General features: G+C 42.7%; 1 protein-coding gene across 5 annotated transcripts in view; it reads left to right on the top strand.

Annotated features, from left to right (window-relative positions):
- MYO3B (myosin IIIB) overlaps nucleotides 1–21,460 on the top strand; it is a 503,216-nt gene that overhangs the window by 346,841 nt on the left and 134,915 nt on the right. For 3 of the 5 annotated variants that reach the window (XM_035304566.3, XM_035304564.3, XM_035304568.3), the window contains 4 exons: nucleotides 3,398–3,509; nucleotides 4,714–4,876; nucleotides 6,805–6,885; nucleotides 20,529–20,630. In XM_035304566.3, the coding sequence (XP_035160457.3) occupies nucleotides 3,398–3,509; nucleotides 4,714–4,876; nucleotides 6,805–6,885; nucleotides 20,529–20,630 (458 nt within the window). The remainder of the gene's footprint in view (nucleotides 1–3,397; nucleotides 3,510–4,713; nucleotides 4,877–6,804; nucleotides 6,886–20,528; nucleotides 20,631–21,460) is intronic. The other 2 variants (XM_035304567.3, XM_035304565.3) reach the window with 1 other exon arrangement.

The raw sequence follows: 21,460 nt of genomic DNA, 5'->3' as shown, positions 1-21,460 counted from the left end.
ACAGACTTTTGCATTTATTATCTTGCCGTTGCATATATTTTGCTTGTTTAACTCATCATGCTGCTTCAGGAAAGGGATAAAATGCATCTCCTCAGAAAACTCTCCCTTCCTGGTGGACCTCTTGTGTTGGTTCCTTTCAGTTTGCCTTTACATTGAAGCACACAGGAGCTCAGTCAAAGTGATTTATCACCATGGTACCTGCTAGAATCCAAAATTATTCCATGAAGGAAACACATTAGCGTTTCTGACTTGATTACTATAGATATGTCACTTCTATGTTTCTTCACTATATTTTGAAATCTACCTCTTTACATACAGTACTGTTACTCATCTCTTTCTGAACTAAGCCAGATATGAATATTATTTTTGTAATAAATTATGATATTTTGGTTGATGGACTAAAAATCAAGTTAAATTCTAATGTTAATGTTCAGGATACATTCTGCCTCTTTATAAATTAACAGTTGCTAAGAAATACCCACAGATGTCTGAAAAATAAGTATAAATCTTTGGTGAACTGGAACAGATCTTGCATTCCTCTTATATCTTTCAAGGTGCTGGTCATTCATTAGATTCTTTAAATAATTCATCACCAATAACATTGAGCATTCACCGTAAGCAAGCCTGGGCTACTTAAAGCCATCAGAGCCCATGTTGTAAATAGCTGGTCCTAAATCTATAGGAAATCCTGATTTTACCACAGACTTTTCTCACCTTAATAGATTTGCCAGCTATTCCCACCATTCCCATGGGCTCCAGGACACAATCTTTTTGTTGGGGCCAAAGCCAAGTCAGAGAAATTATAACCTAGAGAACCTGGGGCCGAAGAATCTGTGCTGGTGTCATGAACTGTCCAGAGAAAGGTCTAAAAAAAGAAAAAAAGAAAGGTCTCAGCTTGACTCCTGGCTGTCCCGTCTCCCACTTAGCTCGGAAACATATCTGCTGTGAGCAGGTTCCTGGGTTCTGCCAAATGATCTAGCATCATCTGGTCTTGGCCACTGTTGAGGTTCAGAGGGCATTGCCCCTCCTCCCCAAAGGTGAAAACAAAAACTCAGAGCCTTAGAAACAGTCCCAGAATTTCTGAATGCAAATGTTTCCAGCAAATTCAGCATTATATCCTAACTTGTAAAATAATCTTGTAGCAGAAAGATAAAGTTGAGTGACTCAAGTACTGGTCAGGTACTCTTATTCTTCCATTAATAGAAAGATACGGATATATTTGGCAGGGGGAGGGATATATTTCACATTTTGGTGATTATTTTAAAAAGTAAAAACCACTCTCTTTAAAAGTAATTTCAAAATAGCAGATTAGTCTCTTTTGCGGAATGGCAGGAAAATCCTTTGACAAGGAAATTAAGTTTATTTTGAAATTTCCAAGGGATCGAACTTAATTATAGATGGCAGCGAAAAGCAGAGAAAAAACTTGCAAGTTTTCTAAAGAAAAACTACGGTGAGATTTTCAAAAAGGATAATACATTCAAAAAGTTATGTATAATATATATATCATATGTATAATATAAGTTTATATATTATATATGTTCATACATTAGACATGTTTATATATATATATATATGTATATGTATTTTTTTTATTTTTTAATTTTGAGGCAAAGTCTCCCTGTGTCACTCAGGCTAGAGTACAGTGGTGTGATCATGGCTTACTGCAGCCCCAAACTCGCAGCCTCAAGCCATCCTCCTGCCTCAGCCCCCAGTAGCTGGGACTATAGCCACATGTCACCATGGCTGGGTAATTTTTTTTTATTTTTTGCAGAGATGGGATTTTGCCATGTTACCCAGGCTGGTCTTGAACTACTGGCCTTAAGTGATCCTCCCACTTTGGCATCTCAAAGTACTGGGATTACAGGAATGAGCCACTATGCCTGGTACCTTAACAAGTTATATTTTTTAAAAACAGGGAGAATAAAGGAGAAGAAATGAAAGGGGAGGAAAAAACCCTTTTGGTAACAATGGAGTTCAGGACACACTACCCCAAAATATGGCACCTTGACATTTGAGAAAAGAGCAGAGACTGGAAAGTCACTCTTACCTTCTCTTGCCCTTCGCCGCTGAAGCAGGTCATACAATCTACGAAGGACTTTTTGACCTTCCCCTGAAGCAGGTCGTAAGACCCATATGTGACCCATTCTTTTTTGCCTGTACCCAGAGAAAAGGAAATACCTCTGAAGATTTAGGGACACAGAGAAGAATCTGAATAAAGAGGCCTTGCTAAATTCCCTCTTTTATTACCAATATGGTAATAAACTCTTTTCAATTCTGTTTCTCCACAGTTATTTGCTTCTTCATCAAAGTTGGCATAAAAATACACAAGTCTAACTGTTCAGGTTTTCATTTCCTCATGAAGCCTCCAGTGTCACTTAAAACTTCTGTTAAATGAATTTGTATGCATTTCTCTTGTTAATCTGACTTTTGTTATAGTGGCCTCAGCTGTGAACTTGGATTGGTGAGGAAAATATATTTTTCCTGGCTGGACGTGGTGGCTCACGCCTGTAATCCCAGCACTTTGGGAGGCCGAGGCAGGTGAATCACTTCAGGTCAAGAGTTCAAGACCTCCTAACAAACATGATGAAACCCCGTTTCTACTAAAAATACAAAATTAGTGGGTGTGGTGGCACATGCCTATAATCCCAGCTACTTGGGAGGCTGAGGAAGGAGAAGCGCTTGAACCCAGGAGGCAGAGGTTGCAGTGAACCGAGATTGGGCCATTGCACTCCAGCCTGGGCAACAAGAGTGAAACTCCGTTTAAAAAAAAAAAAAAAAAAAAAAAGATGTTTTTCCTTCCCTACAATGTTCTTCTTTGAAACTCTCATCTGAAAGTTTAGAAGTTCACGAAAATGAAGTAATTTTAGGAAACAAATGTGGTTTTCATGATTGTATCAAGAAAACACACCTCCTATGTACCTTGAATAAGATGAATGGCTCAGCAGAATCAATAGTGTTAGGCTGTGATCACTTCTGCTGTCTACAAATTGCTTTAGATGGAACTTTGCAGAGTCAAAATGTATACGGTGGAATTTATTTTTCTAATAGTAATACTAATATTTAAAATTACTTTCACTAGGAGAGTTGTCTAAATTTCAGCTTTCTCAAAGGATTAGATATTTTGATTTTGCATGCGTAAGACACCAAGTATGCACTGAATACGAATTACAATGCAACATTAAAAGGGAAATAAATATACATTGCAGAAAATATGAAAGTCAGTAAGAGCCAAGTTAATCAGTATCAATTTTGTATTTTTACTACCTACTATGCTATTATTGGTGCTGGACAAATATTTACTATTAAAAAAGAAAGTGTGTCAATGGTGCCGAGTAATTCTACTATACTGACTCAAATGATGACTGAAAATGCTTCACTTCACTCTTTTATTTTGCAGGTATTATTACTTGGCATTCAGAGCACATCAAACACCTCTTGCTAGCAAAGAGAGCTGCGTGGCTATCTTGGAAAAGTCCAGATTAGATCACTGGGTGCTGGGAAAAACAAAGGTAGTTCTTTCTTTATTGTTCAAATTGTCGAGTATGATTTCTTTGTCTCTTGGGCATGAATGGCTCTGGAAGTCACGTAGCTTAGCAAACAAGACCCCAACCTAACAATCTTTGCTGGTCTTAAGTCAAGGTGTTGGAGGCCTTAAGGACTAGAGGAAGAAGGTTTGCCTCCTGTTCTGTATGTAATTTCAGAGCCATTTAGCATTTCTAGAATGAGATCTTTGAGCTCATTTTAAAATGTTCTTTTTCTCAGTGCTGCTTATTCCAGTGCCTCAGGTAAATACACAAATCATGTTAATGGCAGTGATGAGTTTCTAGTAGAGTTGGTCCATTTTTTTTGGTTGGGCTCGCATTATATGCTGCATAGCCTGATTATTAGTCTTAGCATGTATAGTTTTTCATTTGGGAGAGCATCACGTTCCCATAGGATCTCAGGTTTTGTTTTGTTTTGTTTTGTTTTAAGACAGAGTTTTGCTCTTGTTGCCTAGGCTGGAGTGCAATGGTGTGATCTCTGCTCATTCCAACATCTGCCTCCTGCGTTCAAGTGATTCTCCTGTCTCAGCCTCCCGAGTAGCTGGGATTACAGTCATGCACCACCATGCCCAGCTAATTTTGTATTTTTAGTAGACATGGGCTTTCTCCATGTTGGTCAGGCTGGTCTTGAACCCCCGACTTCAGGTGATCCACCCGCCTCCCAAAATGCTAGGATTGCAGGTGTGAGCCACTGCGCCCGGCCCAGGATCCCAGGTTTTTATGGTCCACCCTGATTGTCTGAGTGTTGATGGCAGCACTGCTCCTCCTCAGCAGACGATCAGTGTGTATCCTCCATGTACCTCGCCCTCTGAACTTCTACTATTGGCTGGGTCAGTCCTCTTGGTTACCACCTTTATCAGAGGCTATGGGGAAAGAAAGTAGGCAGAGCTCAAACTGAGAAAATGGAACTCCTGACTGACACAAAACAGGCCTGTAGAGCATCTGGAATTGCCAAAACCCTGTTGACCTCATTATCTGTCTCCATCAATGGCTCAGTCTTAGAAGGGGAACTGTGTTTACCCACAAGAAGTCAGTAATGTGAGCATAAGTCACATCACTATAAACTTTATTTATATAATTGTTTGAATATTTTCATTTTGAATATGCTGTAGTAGAGTGAATTTCTGTTGAGGAATCCACATGTAATGTTAAAACTAATATCTCCTTTCAGGTTTTTCTCAAATATTATCATGTTGAGCAATTAAATTTGCTACTTCGAGAAGTCATAGGCAGAGTGGTTGTGCTACAGGCATATACCAAGGGGTGGCTTGGAGCCAGGAGATACAAAAAAGTCAGAGAGAAGAGAGAGAAGGGAGCCATTGCCATCCAGTCAGGTAAATGGTCCAGTTCTCATAAATACTGCCCTGAGTATTGGCATGTCATTTAGTACTGGGGAATACTCACCTGTTGCTTTTCTAGGTGGTTTCCCTCCCCTCCCCTCCCCTCCCCTCCCCTCCCCTCCCCTCCCCTCCCACTCCCCTCCCTCCCTCCCTCCCTTCCTTCCTTCCTTCCTTCCTTTCTTTTTTTCTTCCTTGCTTTAGCAAATGTGTATCAGTGCCTACTACACAGGTTCTGTGCTAGGTGCTGAGATCACAGCCGTGAACAGGACTGTGTCAGAGTGAAAGAAACTTTCTTTCCATGTCCGAAAGGTTTGATAATTTGAGTCTATAAAACAAACTGACAATGACAGATTAACAGGAGAAAAGACATACAAATTTATTAACATGCAAGTCATAAAAAGTATAAAACTCAAAGAAAAGCCAGATGGTTGAAGCTTAAATACCCTCTTCATAGGGGAGGGGGAAGTGGAGGATATAGATAATTTTAAGGGAAGATTAAAGATTTTTGGGGGGAAATGAATGGGCCTAAAGAACAGATAATAGCCCGGGACACAGTTCGTCTGACCCCTGGGTGGTATTTATTCCAGCCTTCCTTCCTGCTGTATGCATCAGTTTCCCCTGGTTGACGAGATATCTGGGGAAGGAATTCACACAGTTAAATATCTTCTGGAGGATCTAACCTTTTGATCGATAGGGGGAGTTCAGAGAAAGCTCTTCCCTGCATTTGCTGCTATCCAGATGCTCTAAGTTTGAAGTCCAAAGCAGCATATTTTGGGGTATCATTATCTGAGCCCCAGCAGTATAAATGGACCAATGATCTAAAGCCCCAGTCACACAGACATGCGCCGCATCTCCCAGAATGACTAAGATAATACGCACTTTAGCTCCATGGCCGGGTTTTCAGTATCAGAGTTACTAATGCCATTTTCAGAAGGCTTTTCTAGTCCAGATGGAACTTCTAAACCAAGGGGACAAGTTGCTAGTCTCTTTCATGTGCCCTGCCTAGTCAGTGCCTCTTTGTTTACATACATGTGTCTTTAGTATTACACACAACATTCAAGTTCCTGTGCAATAGACAAATGATTATGAAAGCACCAGATCTTGAACAAAGTGGATGATTTCCCTTATGCTCTCATAACCCAGAATCCTAATGTGCCTTAGTCTATTTTGGACTTCATGAGCTCACCCAGCAACTTGGAGACTTGCGATGCTCAGACTGAGATGGGAGGAACGAAGAGAGACGTTACACTCATCGTGGGTGGCTGAATGCCCCAGTATCTAAAGGGCCTAACCACCTTCGCCCCAAGAGTCCCTTCCTCTTTTCTCTCTCCTTTTTCTCCACTTTCTTCATTGCCTTTTCCCTTCCCACTGCACAGCTTCCTCTCCCTCAGCATACCTCTTCGCACAGAGTTCATCCACAAGTGACAGTGTCGTGCTACTTATTATTTCTCTTGACTCCTCTCTTTCTCTTCTTCAGCTTTCATCTTTATATTTTTCTCCCATATAACAGATTTTGAAAGGCTCAGGCTATTCCGCTTTTTTCCTACCATCCCTCTCAAAAACCTCGCCCTGCCTCGTATCCCCAAGTCGTGAAGACAGGGCTTTCTCCAGGGATTAGAATGACAGGAAACCATCTCACCTGGGGTAGGGGTCCCACATGACTTATCCCTGGAACCCAGAGTGTTCTGGAAATCACTGCCTGAACAAAAGCAACCCCTCAGAAGCATCCTCAAAGCCAAGCTGTGGGAACAGAGGGGCCTCTCTTCTTACCATAGTTCACGCACCTCTGCTTATTTTGTTCAGCGAGAAAGCAGAAAGGAGGATTAGCCAGGCAATAGATTGGAGGGGAAAACAGCTTATATCAATTCTCTGGCACGTTCTTAAATTAATGTCATTCCTAGCACATGGTTTTATGTTTTTAGCCTGGAGAGGATATGATGCTCGGAGGAAATTTAAGAAAATAAGCAACAGAAGGAGTGAGTCTGCTGTTCATATTCAAGCAGGTAATTAAAGCGTCATTTCACAGTGTCCGCTTGAAAATATTCTGTGACTAAGTTCCTATGAGCGTAGAAAAGCTGAAAGGTCAATAATTCAGGAACACTGGAATGAGTCAAGAATTCTGGGAGACAGGAGTCCCAGTGCTTGTTCCAGCCCTTCCTTTGTGATAACCATGATGCTAGCAGTGAGTAGTTGCTGTCTGCCGTACTTGGCTAAGGATGGTCTGACTAGGTTCTCTTGTATACCTGAGATTAGAGAGGAGGAAACGGAGGCACTGAGAAGTGAAGGGACTTGTCCACCCTCATACAGCTCATCAGTGGCAGAGCCAGCGTTTGAGCACAGGCTGTTTGGATAGAGTCAGCATTGCACATCGCCAACTGAACAATACCCTTTCCCTCTTGGAGTCACGTGTCCCTCATCTGTTAAGAGAGCATTGGTTAAAAAGGTCCAGAAGGAGGCTGGGCAGGGTGGCTCACGCCTGTAATCCCAGCACTTTGGGAGGCTGAGATGGGTGGATCACCTGAGGTCAGGAGTTCGAGATCAGCCTGACCAACACAGTGAAACCCTGTCTCTACTAAAAACACAAAATTAACCAGGTGTGGTGATACATGCCTGTAATCCCAGCTACTCGGGAAGCTGAGGCAGGAAAATCGCTTGAACCCAGGAGGTGAAAGTTGCGGTGAATCGAGATCGCGCCATTGTACTCCAGCCTGGGCAACAAGAGAAATACTCCGTCTCAAAAAAAAAAAAAAAAAAAAAAAAGGTCCAGAAGGTGCCTTCTAGTTTTGAAATTCTCTAATTATATGCAAGACCTGTCTCTCAGCACAACAGAAGAGGAATTACTCAGGGGGTTTCCGAGCAAACTGAGTTTTCAAAGTCCAAGTCTGTATGTGGCTACCATGGTCCTCGGGGCCCCATAGCATGAGCACATGGTGGCTCTTATGGCTCACATTGCCCTTGGCAGCCTGAGAGGTGTGAGCTCTGGTTTCTGACTCATCTGCCCCTCTCTGGCTCTTCAGTCACTCTGCTGTTCTGCAAATGGTAGTGTCTACTGTGGGTGCCAGCCTGGGCTCCCTCCCTCATGTGAGACTGCATATTCCTAATCGAGGCTCTGGAAGAAATAGACCCCTGAGCTCCAGGAGCCACAAGAAATTGGAGACAGAATGAGAGAAATAGCCAGGCTAGTAGATAGACTCAGCAGCAGGGAGAGGGCTAGGATTTCACATACCGCTGAGCTTGAAGTAAACCCTTAAATAAAACAGCTGCAACCTTTTCAAAGAGGTCCCTGCCCAGAACCTGGCTCCAAGTAAACTTCTCAGAACTCTTAGACCACTATAGAAGCCTGATGTCTTCATTCAAAACTAAAATAGTTGGGAGGAAAGGGTGCTATTAAAATGCAAATGTTAACTTTTAACACCATCCCCTAGGAATTCTAAGTTCTACAACTTCAAAGCCTCAGGAAGAGGGATGCGATTCTTGTTACAGCTTAAGAGAGAACTCAAAGCCCATCATTTGTTCCCTACTTGCCTGCCTCCCAACACACACACACACACACACACACACACACACACACACACACACACACCACTCTCCATGTGTTTTGAAATTTAACTTACTTGAGCTTATTTATTGTGTCTCCCCTGAGTTCAGTATATAGGAATCATAAATCCCATTCTCCCTGAGTGAAAATCATCTTTAGAGTGCTCCCTGTTTTGCACTGTTAATGCCAAGTGAATACTGCTGTAAAACAGAAATGGGTCCGCTTCCTCATATCAGGACAGTAATTTTTGTATCTTTTCAGTGGAGCACCTACGGGTAGCTGCCATGGAAGGATAATGTTGCTCAGCAGAACTATAAAAAGTAAATTTCTTTAAGGGTGTCTGCCTTTTTTTTTTTTTTTTAAATTATTTTTTTATTTTTTATTGCATTTTAGGTTTGGGGGTACATGTGCAGAACATGCAAGACAGTTGCATAGGTACACACATGGCAGTGTGTTTTGCTTTCTTTCTCCCCTTCACCCACATTTGGCATTTCTCCCCTGGCTATCCCTCCCCACCTCCCCCTCCCACTGGCCCTCCCCATTTCCCCCCAATAGACCCCAGTGTTTAGTACTCTTCTCTCTGTGTCCATGCATTCTCATTTTTCATCACCCACCTATGGGTGAGAATATGCGGTGTTTCGTTTTCTGTTCTTGTGTCAGTTTGCTGAGGATGATGTTCTCCAGATTCATCCATGTCCCTACAAATGACACAAACTCATCATTTCTGATTGCTGCATAATATTCCATGGTGTATATGTGCCACATTTGGGTGTCTGCCTTTTTTTAGCCTTGAAAGCACCCCATGGGACTTGAGAGAACAAGTTCTTTAAGAGTGCCTCCTTTTTTTAGCTTTGCAAGCACCTCCCGTTTCTTAGCTTTGCCGCCAAAGTATTCTTGCCTGTCAGATGATATTGGGAACTTCCATTAACTGAGTCTGCAGGGGCTTAGATGGGCATGAAGGTGGCACCAACACTACCTCTGCCCTCTTAGAAGTAGCATGGCAGCCAGAGCAAAAGCAGACAGAATCTGCCCTTTGGCCAACACCACTGATGTTGGACAGGAACTGATGAGCTGGTTTTGCATTGGTGGTAAAGGTGCATGAATGGGGTAGCAATGTTTGCAATTTCATGGGCGGTTTACTTTTACTTGGGAATATTTTCCTTATCTTTAGATTTGAAGGCATGGTTGCATTTATCAAAAAAGCAAAGCAGCTCATTCGGACTTATCTGTTTGGGATTGTGATCTTCCCAAACATAGTCTCATTACAAGCCTCTCTCCATCCCACTAGGACATTTCTGAGTAGAAGGAGACCCAGATACAGCTCCCACTTTGGGAGCCGGCAGGAAGTGGCTCTGGGATGTTATCACAGCATGGCCATTTCTGTTTATTTTCTAAGGTTATTCTCTAATTTATTATTTTTTCAACACATCATTTCATTTGAAATTTAGATTCTGTGGAATGCATTTGTATTTCTAGTTCTGGCCCAGAGTATTTTCTTAAGTGGTGTTGCTAAGATATGTTATATATATTTTTAAAAGAGCAGCCCTTAAAATTTAGGAAGCATTTGGCCTACATGTTGCTACAGAGCAGCGCATATTGAAATTTGTTTTCCTTTCATCTCCTTCCCAATAAAAGCAGCCGGGCGGCTTATCCCTTTAGCTTCCTCAGAACTTCCTTTCAGAATTCCCGATCTATTACGGCACATTCACATACCAGAAACAAGATGCCTTTTCATGCTGTCAACCTTTTTCATCTGAAATGTAAATTAATTCTTGCTGGTATGCCTTGACAGAGATCAAAGTCAGGGTATTAACCTTCCCGGGCTTTCTCCTCGTAAGGACTGGGCGGCCACCGTTAGGAACTCTGTGTCCTTGTTATGGGGCCCTCCTCCAGGCAGCCCTCAGTCTAGGAGTCACCATTTCAAAGGCTCAGAGTCCTTTGTAAATGTCCTCGTCATTACTTTAAACTGGAAGAGAAATGATCTGCCTGGCTAATTATCGAGAGACAAGCCTGCTCTTTTTAACTGTGGGCCCTTCACTCTGATTCCAGGAGCAGGTTTAAGTGGTGCTGACAGCCACTGGTCTTGGTGTGACTAAGGGAGGGACAAGGCTCCAGATTGGAAACCTCTTCCCTCACTCAGTGGGTCATTTCTTGCCTGTCAGTCTTTGAGGTAGGCCACATTTGCATTTTCAAAATAAACAGATGCCTTTCAAATACATGAGCTGGTGGTCTAGAGATCTCTGTGGGCCGAAACAGTTCACCAGCCAGTGATCAAATGCTGGAAGAGAAAACAAACGGAAAAAAGTACCCTGGGTACACAAGGATACATTTCCTATGTGTATAACGCTGCACAGTCAATAAAGGGCGTTTATGAGATGTAGAGAGGAGAGAGGAGCGGGAGAGGGTGTAGGAGCCCGAGCAAAGGTATTGTCAGTCAGTTTCTTTTCTGGGGGGCTGGAGGGAGGCGGGAAACAACTTGGAATGTCATCTTGGTAAGAAGTGGCACGTTTCATTGTTTTTAGTATTGGTTAATTTTGACAATGGGTTCTTGCCACAGGAAAACACATTCCTTTAAATGTCAAAGAATCAAAATACATACTTGTTAAAACCCCCCAAAAAAGTACATATTAGTGTTCAAATACATGGTATATTCTAAGTAAAAACTAACAGTGACATTGATTCCATTACTAATCTATTGTATTTTTAATTACCTTATATTTCAGAAATTGAACCTAACTACATTTATTCAACCAAAAAATGCTTACATTCCTCAGTGAAAATTATCAAACAAACTACAAGGAATTTTTTTAAAAACCTACATGTAATATCTCATTCATTATTTTTTCTAAAGCACTGGCTTTACAACTGCCCCTCTAATTCAGGGTCTGTTTTTTAGATGAGAGCGAGGTTTTGGGCCTCCCTCTCTCAAAGGGGAAATGCCTTTTTAAATAGGGGACAGTGGAGCCCTGGGGACTAGAGGCATCTCCCAGGAAGAGTGGCCTTCCAGCACCTACCTCACGGCTTCTCCCCAGACACACGAGGAGTCCAAAGAGCCACTAGTTTACAACACATTTTCATCTAATTGCCTCAGTGCTGTGGAAATGGTTATTTTCTTTCTCTCTGTTCTTGGATCAGCTTCCTACATACTCCCCTGCTTGGCCCTGCCAACAACACAGATGTTATCAGAAGATAACAACAGCTCTAACAGTGATGGCCCTTTCTCCTCTGACGCTCTTTGGGGAGAGTGCTTTTCCCAGCATCAGCAGGGACTCTGACAAGGCTGGCAGGGCGCCTTCCTTGAGCCTGTGAACAGGCATTTTAAGCCACTGCAGCTGGAAACCACTGGGCACATCATGTGATGCGTGCAGAGTAGAGTTGCTTTAAATGCTGCCTCCAGAAGAGAAAGCAAACATCGTATCCAGACAGCCTGACCCTGCATTGTACTAGAACCAAGTTTTTATTGTTTAAAAACCACCTGAACTTTTAAACTCTTTTAGTGCAAGGCTTTTTTCTAGCCTTTTCAAAAGGCTGTTTAAAAGGCTGTTTCCTCGCTGGGTGCAGGGGCTCACGTTTGTATTTGCACTTTGGGAGGCTGAGGCAGGCAGATCACAAGGCTAGGAGTTCAAGACCAGCCTGGCCAATATAGTGAAACCCTGTCTCTACTAAAAAATGTAAAAATTAGCCAGGCGTGGTGGCATGCACCTGTAGTCCCAGCTACTTGGGAGGCCGAGGCAGGAGAATCACTTGAATCTGGGAGGCAGAGGTTGCAGTGAGCCAAGATTGGGCCACTGCACTTCAGCCTGGGCAACAGAGTGAGATTCTGTCTCAAAAAAAAAAAAAAAAAGCTGTTTCCTTTAGCATTTTGTTGGTGGGTTGGCAATGTGTAGGTGGTTATAATTTCCTAGAACTAAATTTCCAGATATATCCCTATGTGTGCAGGACAACTATATTTAAACTGGGATCTTTCTTTCTTTCATTTACTTACTTAACTACTATTTGTTAAGTACATACTTTATGGTGGGGCTCCCATGGTAAACAGTGAGCTTTAATTTGGGGCTTCAAATTCTCCCAACTCTAATACAGAGGGCTCTAAAATGTACTTTCCCTCAAAGCGATGCTGTTTGAATAAATCATGTATTCTGTATTTTGCCAACACTCATTGGAAAAGAGTTCTGTGAAATCTAAAACAATACAAAGAGTAAAAATTATTATAAAACACAGCCAAGGCTATGCGTTGAGACGACCCATGGTTCTTGGAGGTAAAAATGACTGCAGTAGGTATTTTTCATCCTGATAAAGCCGTCCATAAGTAGATTGTTGATCAGCCAAACAAGAGGAGGAGTGTACGTAAATGCACCACTGAGAGAAAAGGCCCATTTTGAACAAATGGAAGGAAAACAAACTTGCCCTCTGTCACTCTTTTCTGGGTCTCTATTTGTAGTTCTACCTCTATTTCACTTTTTCTTCCCTCATTTCATTTCTATTTCTTAGAAAGATCCCTGGTAATTTCACACAAAAGCTTAATTCCTCAAAGTGAGAATCTTTCTCAGAGGAGGTACAGGTGCGAGAGAAGATAAGATCCAAACTCCTCTTGGACTTGGGCAGGAGGCAGCTGCCTCTCCTTTCCTGGTGTTTTCCATAGCCACGAAATAGCAATGAAACATCTGGGGGAAATCATTTACCAAATAATTTATCTGGTGCACCTGAGCTTGAGGTGCACTGTGAATTGCAAACTAGTCCCCTACTGCTTCTAAACCTTTGTTTAACACAAGATAGGATGATGCCCTTCAGTCCTAGGCAAGGGTCCTGCTCAGTTCACTCTCATGCTATCTTGGTTTCCCTAGTTCTCCCATACGTGAGAACTGGCGCTGATTTCCTTCCCTTTCCCTTTCCCTTTCCCTTTCCCTTTCCCTTTCCCTTCCTTTTTTTTCTTTATTGAGATGGAGTCTTACTGTCACCCAGGCTGGAGTGCAACGGTGCGTTCTCGGCTTGCTGCAACCTCTGCCTCCCGAGTTCAAGGAATTCTCCTGCCACAGCCTCCCAAGTAGCTGAGATTACAGGCATGCACCACCACACCCAGCTCTTTTATTAGTAGAGACAGGCTTTTACCATGTTGGCCAGGCTGGTCTTGAACTCCTGACCTCAAGTGATCCGCACGGCTCAGCCTCCTCAAGTGCTGGGATTACAGGCGTGAGTTACCGCACTCCGGCCTAGCACTGATTTCTGACAGCTGCAGGCTTAACATATCTTGTAGGGGGAAATGTTTAGGGGGCAAGCATTGTAGTTTACTTTAGGAAAACATGCTTTGTTGTGACAGGGCTTAGAGCCAGTGGTTTACTGCAGACAGAAGACGGCCTGTGGCTTCGAGGTTTCTGACAAGAAATGAGCTCTGCCAAACCCTTGTTTGGCACAAACAATAGAATTCTTGTCATGGCATAGCTTGGAATGCACAGGAATCTCCTTTGCTATGGAATAAAATTATTGCCCATGCTAGGATTAAATAAGCCAGAGGGCAGAATACTGTTTACCTGATGCACAGAGCGGAAGCTGCAAAGTCATTGTGGGCTTGCAGTCCACTTGTGCCTAATATTATATTGTTTGGCATGGCACAAAAGTATGCCTCAGATGAAACTTTTGTGCAGCAGTAGGCACCCCTAGGACTCGATGTTAAAACTTCAGAGGACGCCCATGGTTAGAGCCTCCAATTTGGAATCTGTTTTCTCCATTATGAACCTTGTTTAGAGCTCCAGACTCTGACCGTAAAGAAGCGGTGCCTGAAAAGGTATCTTTACCACCTCACCACCGAACGAAACAACGTTGTTATGATCAATAACACACTTGAGTTGCCTTTACTCTATGTCCCTAAAAATTTTCATGTAGAATCATAAAATACATTGTCACATTGTATAACTCTTAGTTGTTTAGACTGCAACCAGTAATAGTAAAGACACATTTAGGGGAAAACTAACTGGGCTATGGCAAGGATAATCATGCTATTTTTCTGCAAAAGAGTCTTGCAAATAAAAAGGCAGACTTTGTTTTACCCCTTAACAGATGAACCAGGAGCACAGAGAATTTAAAAAGTTGTGTCTCCCCTTAGGTGTTCTGCAAGTGTAAGCACTGGTTTCAGAGCCTCTTCAGACCCTTCGCTCAGTGCTGTTTCCAGTAGGCCATGCCCTGCCATTGCTTTCCAACTTGAATATGGCACATTGGACGCAAGGCACCAGTCAAAGCTTTGGAAGGAGTTAATATACTGTCCTAAGCATGTGGAGTTTAGAGTCAAACAATGGACTTTGAATGATGGCTATGCCAACATTTGCCATGTAGTTTGGGGAACATTACTTAACTTCTGAGCCTTAATTTCCTCAGCTGTAAAATGGGACTCATTAAGACCTCATCCTCAGGACTGCTGTGAAGATGATAGCCGGAAATATATGCAAAGCGTCCTGCACAGTACCTGGCACATGGTACATATTCACCAAACGGAATGTCACTTCCCTCTCTGTACTCCCTTCCTAAATGTGAACTTCGCTGGAAAAAAAAAAAAGTCTGAAATACTTTTCTATGGAGGACATAAGAATGTTGTAACTTCAGGCCAGGCACAGGGGCTCATGCATGTAATCCAAGCACTTTGGGAGGGTGAGGTGGTTGGCTCACTTGAGGTCATGAGTTCAAGACCAGCCTGGCCAACATGACGAAAACCTGTCTCTACTAAAAACACAAAAATTAGCTGGACATGGTAACACAGCCTGTAATCCCAGTTTCTTGGGAGGCTGACTGGGGAGGATTGCTTGAACCCAGGAGACGGAGGTTACAGTGAGTCAAGATCACACCACTGCACTCGAGTCTGGGCAACAGCGAGACTCCATCTCAACAAAACAAAACCAGAATGCTGTAACTTCAAAAAGATGAAACAGTTTCTTTCAGTTTTGGAGAAAAATAGTACCTGTCAAATCTCAAGATTTGATTACAGTAAAATCTTCATAAAAAAGAGAATTTTCCAAGTCTTATGTCTTGTTTATTTGACAGGGAAAAATTAGAATACAGCAATAACGTGTGAGAGATTTCAAGTGGTTTTGTTTTTGTTTTTTCAAAGAGCTATGCTCCATTCATGCTGAGAGCTTGATTCATTTGTGTATATAAATTTTTAGGAACGTCAAAATTATTAAGACTTAGGTGATGTACTCCTGATACCATTTTTCCTCCTCACTAGTTTGAGGCTCTTCTTCAACTCATTCTGAAAGATAGCAAGTTCCCTTGTCCCCCTGCATCTGTAAAGCCAGAAATTCTAAAATCTAGAAGCTAAATATCTCCCAGATTCGTTGCCTTCTGGTGTGGGAAGCAAGTTGCCTTTCAGATGTCTGAAGAGTTGGAAGATCTTGGTGAACCTATCATGTTTAACCTGCAGTGACGGGTGATTGGCATAATAACAGCTGAGTGACAGCCGTTTGGCTGGGAGTTCAAACCTCAACATGATGAGCCATAGCAGGATCATAGTTTGATTTGCTGTGGCCATGAAGTCTGAATCACCGAATACAGAGGCAGAGGCAAGGGTGACAGCTGGTAGCCATTCTTGTCAATGAAGTTGTGACGGTTGAGATGTACAAGTAACTAGAGCCTGCTAATTTCATAGACTCTGAGCCAAGTGCTTAGTGTCAAAACCACCTATGGTCAATGATGCAAATGGTTGTGAAAAGTCCCTCATCAACAGCAGGGCTCTCCCCATCAGACTGTTTCCCCCGATGGATTAGAAGCAGATTGGATCTTGCTTTCTAGGAATAGATCGAGTTTGAAGAAAAGGAGGCCTTATTTTTAAAAATTCTAGTAACTTCTTAAAAGTCAAATGTATTAAGTATAATTTACATGCAGTAAAATTCAGTTTGATAAAACTGGATCCCCTCTGCAATCAAGAAAAAGAACATTTCCAAAAAGTTTGCTTATGCCCTTCCTGACGCCACCCCCGCTCACCCTCAGCCCGATGACCACTAATGGGTTTTCTGTCCTATAGTCTTGCCTCTTCCAGTCTTGTCCCTATAGTCTTGACTCTGTAAATGGAGTCATACGATTTGAAACTTTTAAGTCTGGCTTTGTTCACTTCGTATAATGCTTCTGAGATTCATCTGAATGTTGTGTTTATCAGTAGTTCATCTATTTTCATTGCTGAGCAGAATTTCAGTGTATGGATGTGCCACAATTTTATTCATTTACCAGCTGAAGGACATTTGGATTGTTTCCAGTTCTTGGTGATTATAATGCTACAAACATTTAGAGCATTTTCCTTTTAAGTAAAATATATAAGAAAGTAAATAACTTTGTTTCACCGGAAACCAGAACTGTAGGAGCCAGAATGATCCTAGAGGTGGGAGTTGTTTTCTTCTTGATGAGCTGACAGAGTTATTTTATACTTTGCAAAGCAATTTATAGTCTATTCAAAGCACTTTCACTCACCTTGCTTCCCATAATTATTATAGTAACCCTGAGAAGTAGGCTAGGAATCTTGCTTCATTTTATAGATGGAAGCTAGGAAATCTCCTATAATCCAGACTTCCTAATCCTTATTTGCTGTCCTTCCCTCCAAACATTTCTCAACATCCTGTCTGTGCAGAACATTCTGCTAGGTTCTTTTGAGGTACCCACAAAAATTTTTTTCCCATCAAGAGGGAACAGTCTTACATGGAATCAAACTGACCCCCAACTGGCCCAGGCTTGAGAGGAGTACAAAACCGGGCCAATTAACACAGCCACAAGAAACGAACAGTCTTTGAAGCCACCGGAAGCAGGTAGGACGTAAATTTTAAGAAAGAAATCCAACCTGAAGCTGGTGAGAGTCAGACGAGAATGGATTGACGGTTCCTAGATGAGCAGAGGGAAGGGGAATTCCCCAGACAATGCTGTTCCAGGACAAGCAAGAAACTGATTTCCAGGATAATGGAAAATTTCCCTCCTTGGCTTCCAAGTTACCAGGAAAACAGTTACCAGGCAAGATTTTCTTTGAACTCAGTCAAAGTTTAACTGGGATAATGACTGGAATTAAGTACTGGATAATCAAAGTGGAAAATGCTTTCAGAGTCCTGGAATTGCTAGACTTGTTTTGTGTGGTAGAGATGGAGGCCAGGATTTTTTATAAGGCTGTAGGAAAAAAAGTGTCAATGAGATTCTATTCTTTAAGAATCCAACTTTCTTGGTGCTGCTTTTGGTGGCATTTGCCTGTCAGACCTCCCACAAGTTGGCCTCTTTATCCTTTATAGTCTGATAAGATGGCTGATGACCAGCTGTCAGTCCAAGCCAGAAACCACACTGGCTCCTTGTGAAATCTGCCAGCAGCAGTTAGGAGGGGAAGCCTGGGCTTTTGTGCCTCATCTGCATGCGCCTTCTCTGCCAGATACAGTAGGTGCCCTTTGCCAGGCCCATTATGAGGGCAGGAACATCTACCCAGCCTAGATCACCAACCAGGAAATCCACCAGGACAGTGTCTCTGCTGAAACAATGCCTGATCTGTCTTCTGGGTAGGTCACTAAATGCCAAGCCGGACCACAGCCTTTTTCCACAGCAGCGAATCTGTGGCACGATTAGAGGCCCAAGCACATGAAAGAATGTACAAAGATCTGATTTTTTACTTCCATTTATAAAGGGGAAAAAAAGGAAACAGGGATTATGATTTTTAAATGTTTAAATAAATGACCTGCACTCTGTAATATTTGGGAGTTCAGACCTTGGAACAAAATTTTGTGCTTGGGTTTGAATCCTGGCTCTGGCCCTCTACAGCTGTGTGACTTCGGGCAGTCATTTAACTTTCTCTTGTCTCAATTTCCTCAGATGTAAAATGGGAATAAAATAGTCACTCTCTTTTAGGATTACTATGAGGATTAAATGAGTTAATGTTTGTAAAGGGCTGGGAACAATGCATAGAACATAATAATCCATATGTATAATAATGTTTGTTAAATAAAAATAACTGAGCTTTTCTTACCTCTTCTTCCCACCCAGTTTTTTCCTGCACCTCCCGGCCAAATCAAGCTGAAAGTACATACCTTTCAGCTTGAGTTTTTCCTTCTCTTTCTTCTAATTTCAAACCTTAACATCTGCCGTTCCACTCCCCAACCCCAACATTAGATTCCTAGGGCTGCCATAGCAAATTCCCACAAACTCTGTAGCTTAAAACAACTGAAACTTCTTCTGTCACAGTTCTGGAGGCTGGAAGTCCATCAAGGTGTCAGCAACATCAGTTTCTACTGGAGGTTCTGAGAGAGGGTCTGTTCCGAGTCTCTCTCCTGTCTTCTCTTGGTTCCTGGCAATCCTTGGCCTTCCTCGATTTGTAGACCATCCCTCCACTCGTAGATTCTATTGTCATATGCATTCTCCCTGAGTCTCTCTGTGTTTTCATATGGTCTGTTTATAAGGACCCAGTCATTGGCTTCAGGACCCACCTTAATCCAGCACGACCTCATTTTTAATTAACTAACTGCATCTGTAAAACCCTGTTTCCAACTAAGGCCACATTCTAAGGCTCTGAATGGACATGGATTTGGGGATATCACTAGTCAAATCAACATACTCCCTTACAAGTTTCAGGTGCTTTCATCTTTTTTTTTTTTTTTTTGAGATGGAGTCCTGCTCTGTCACCAGGCTAGAGTGCAGTGATGCGATCTCAGCTCACTGCAACCTCCACCTCCCGGGTTCAAGCAGTTCTCTTGCCTCAGCTTCCCAAGTAGCTGGAACTACAGGCGCGTACCACCATGCCCAGCTAATTTTTGTATTTTTAGTAGAGATGGGGTTTCACCATGTTGGCCAGGCTGGTCTCAATCTCTTGACCTTGTGATCTACCCACTTTGGCCTCCCGAAGTGCTGGGATTATAAGCGTGAGCCGCCGCGCCCGGCCTATTTCATATCTTTAATGTCTTTTTCTTACTTTCTGTATTAGAATGCAGGCTTCTTGAACGAAGGGCTTACATCTTTTTAAATTTACTTTGAGGCAGCTGGAAATGTTTACTTGGCCACTTGAAAGGAATGGAGAGACAAGGATGACACCAAGCTGGGTATGGAAAAGTGATGCACGAGATGGAGGAGTCAACCAGGAGGGAGAAAGGCAGGATTTAAGAAAATCCTATGTGAGTTAATAATAAAGGAGAAAGGTCAGAGATACCAAGTATTCTAATATGGTGCATCTGGAAGCACTGCTGCCAGAAATAGAAATAGCCAAAGCCAGAAGGAAGGTGCAGGAAGTGAGAACAAGGTCTAGGTAAGAGGCTAGGAAAAAATGAGATGGGGACGGAGTTAGGGTTGACTGCCTCTGGGTAGAACCAGAAAAACATCTCCTCCATGAGGAGAAGGAGTCCTGCTGCCGGTGTCGTTTCTATCTAACGTCAAGAGATCCAGATAACTGAGGTAAAAGACGTTGGAACATCTTCATCCCCTCGCAACCTTGAGGTCATGGAGAATGGAAGAAGAGATGTGACAGCTGGGGAAATCCCTGGTGGAGACATGATGTTGGAGAATCTAACAGGAAGTAAGCTGACTGGACAATGAGAAGCTGCAACGTGACATTCCTCAAGAGAATATAGTGTGTAGTCTGTCTTCTTCCTAACGGCATAATAAAGGTCTATGATCAGGGCTGCAGGACGGCAGGAAGGGAAGGGTACTCCCAAGAGGCAGAGGTGTGGAGGAGAAAAAGGAGCAGCTTCCAGGGAGACAGCTCACCCTTCTTTTTATTTTCCTGGTAGTGGCAACTGAAAGAACAGGAAAGCTCTCCAGTGATCCAACCAAGAGTCCTGGCCAGGTGCACTCATGACCTCTGTTTGTCACCGAGTTTCCCTATTTGACTAATATCATCAGTGAGACAGAGTTTCTCCAAATTACCCAGTGTCACCCAGCTAATAGAGAATCTATCCAGAACAGTTAGTTCTCCTGTTTCTTACTATTGTGCCCTTTTTCTACTACGCTGTATTAAATCTTAAAAATAAGCACCAAGTCCATAGGTGAGATGAATCACCTTGGTGCCTTGAACCATAAAAGTGTGGATTTTCCTAGTCGACTTGGATCACCCAATTTGGTAATTCATCTAGGTGTGGAAGCATGACCTTGAGAAAATCCTTTTGTTTCATTCCACAGGGGACACTTCAAACCAAAGCAGTGGGCCGCATTCCCCCATCACAGTGGGCACCAGGGGAAGTGCCGAGGTTCAAGACTGCACCGAGTCTGGTGACCATAAAGGTGAAGTCATTTGAGGTTTGAAATGGGTGTTCTAAATTCAGGGGCATTCCAGAGAAGGTTCCAAAGCTGGAAGTGATCACCTGTTATAGAAAGACCTTCTGTCCACCATTCTTTTTCCTTTTTTCTTTCTTTTTTTTTTTTTTTGAGATGGAGTCTCACCCTGTCACCCAGGGAGTGCAGTGGCATAATCTCTGCTCACTGCAACCTATGCCTCCTGGGTTCAGGTGATTCTCCTGCCTCACCCGCCCAAATTGCTGGGATTACAGGTGCGCGCCACCACACCCAGCTAATTTTTGTATTTTTAGTAGAGATGGGGTTTCACCATGCTGGCTAGGATGGTCTTGATCTCTTGACCTTGTGATCCACCCGCCTTGGCCTCCCAAAGTGCTGGGATTACAGGTATGAGCAACCGTGCCTGGCCTCTTTCATTTTTCTATAGGTGACAGCAATTAAATTTAAGGCCAACCTTGCAGAGGACTCTGAAAGGTGATTTTTACAGAACGGAAGAGAATAGACAGGGATAAGCTCAGCTCCTCTGCAGCTGCCCCTCTACCTCCTTCCATGTTCTCTGGGACACTGGTCTAGTTGCAGCAATCCTTACCAATGGCTTCTTTGTAACCCATCCTCTTGGGGCATACTCTGACATGTTTGTATGAGATTTACCTTAAGACTGAGGAAAGTTTAGTGTCTTGGGAAGATCTTTCTATGATCCAAAACCTGGTATGTATATCTCAGACTGATTGAGAACATTCATGGAAGGAAGAGGTACTGTGGCCAAGAAGTGAAAATGTGGGTTTCTGGTCTCAATCCTCCACCAATTAATATCCCTA

Source organism: Callithrix jacchus, chromosome 6 (genome assembly GCF_049354715.1).
Source record: "Callithrix jacchus isolate 240 chromosome 6, calJac240_pri, whole genome shotgun sequence".
NCBI lineage: Eukaryota > Metazoa > Chordata > Mammalia > Primates > Cebidae > Callithrix > Callithrix jacchus.
This window is presented reverse-complemented; position numbering and strand designations above follow the sequence as displayed.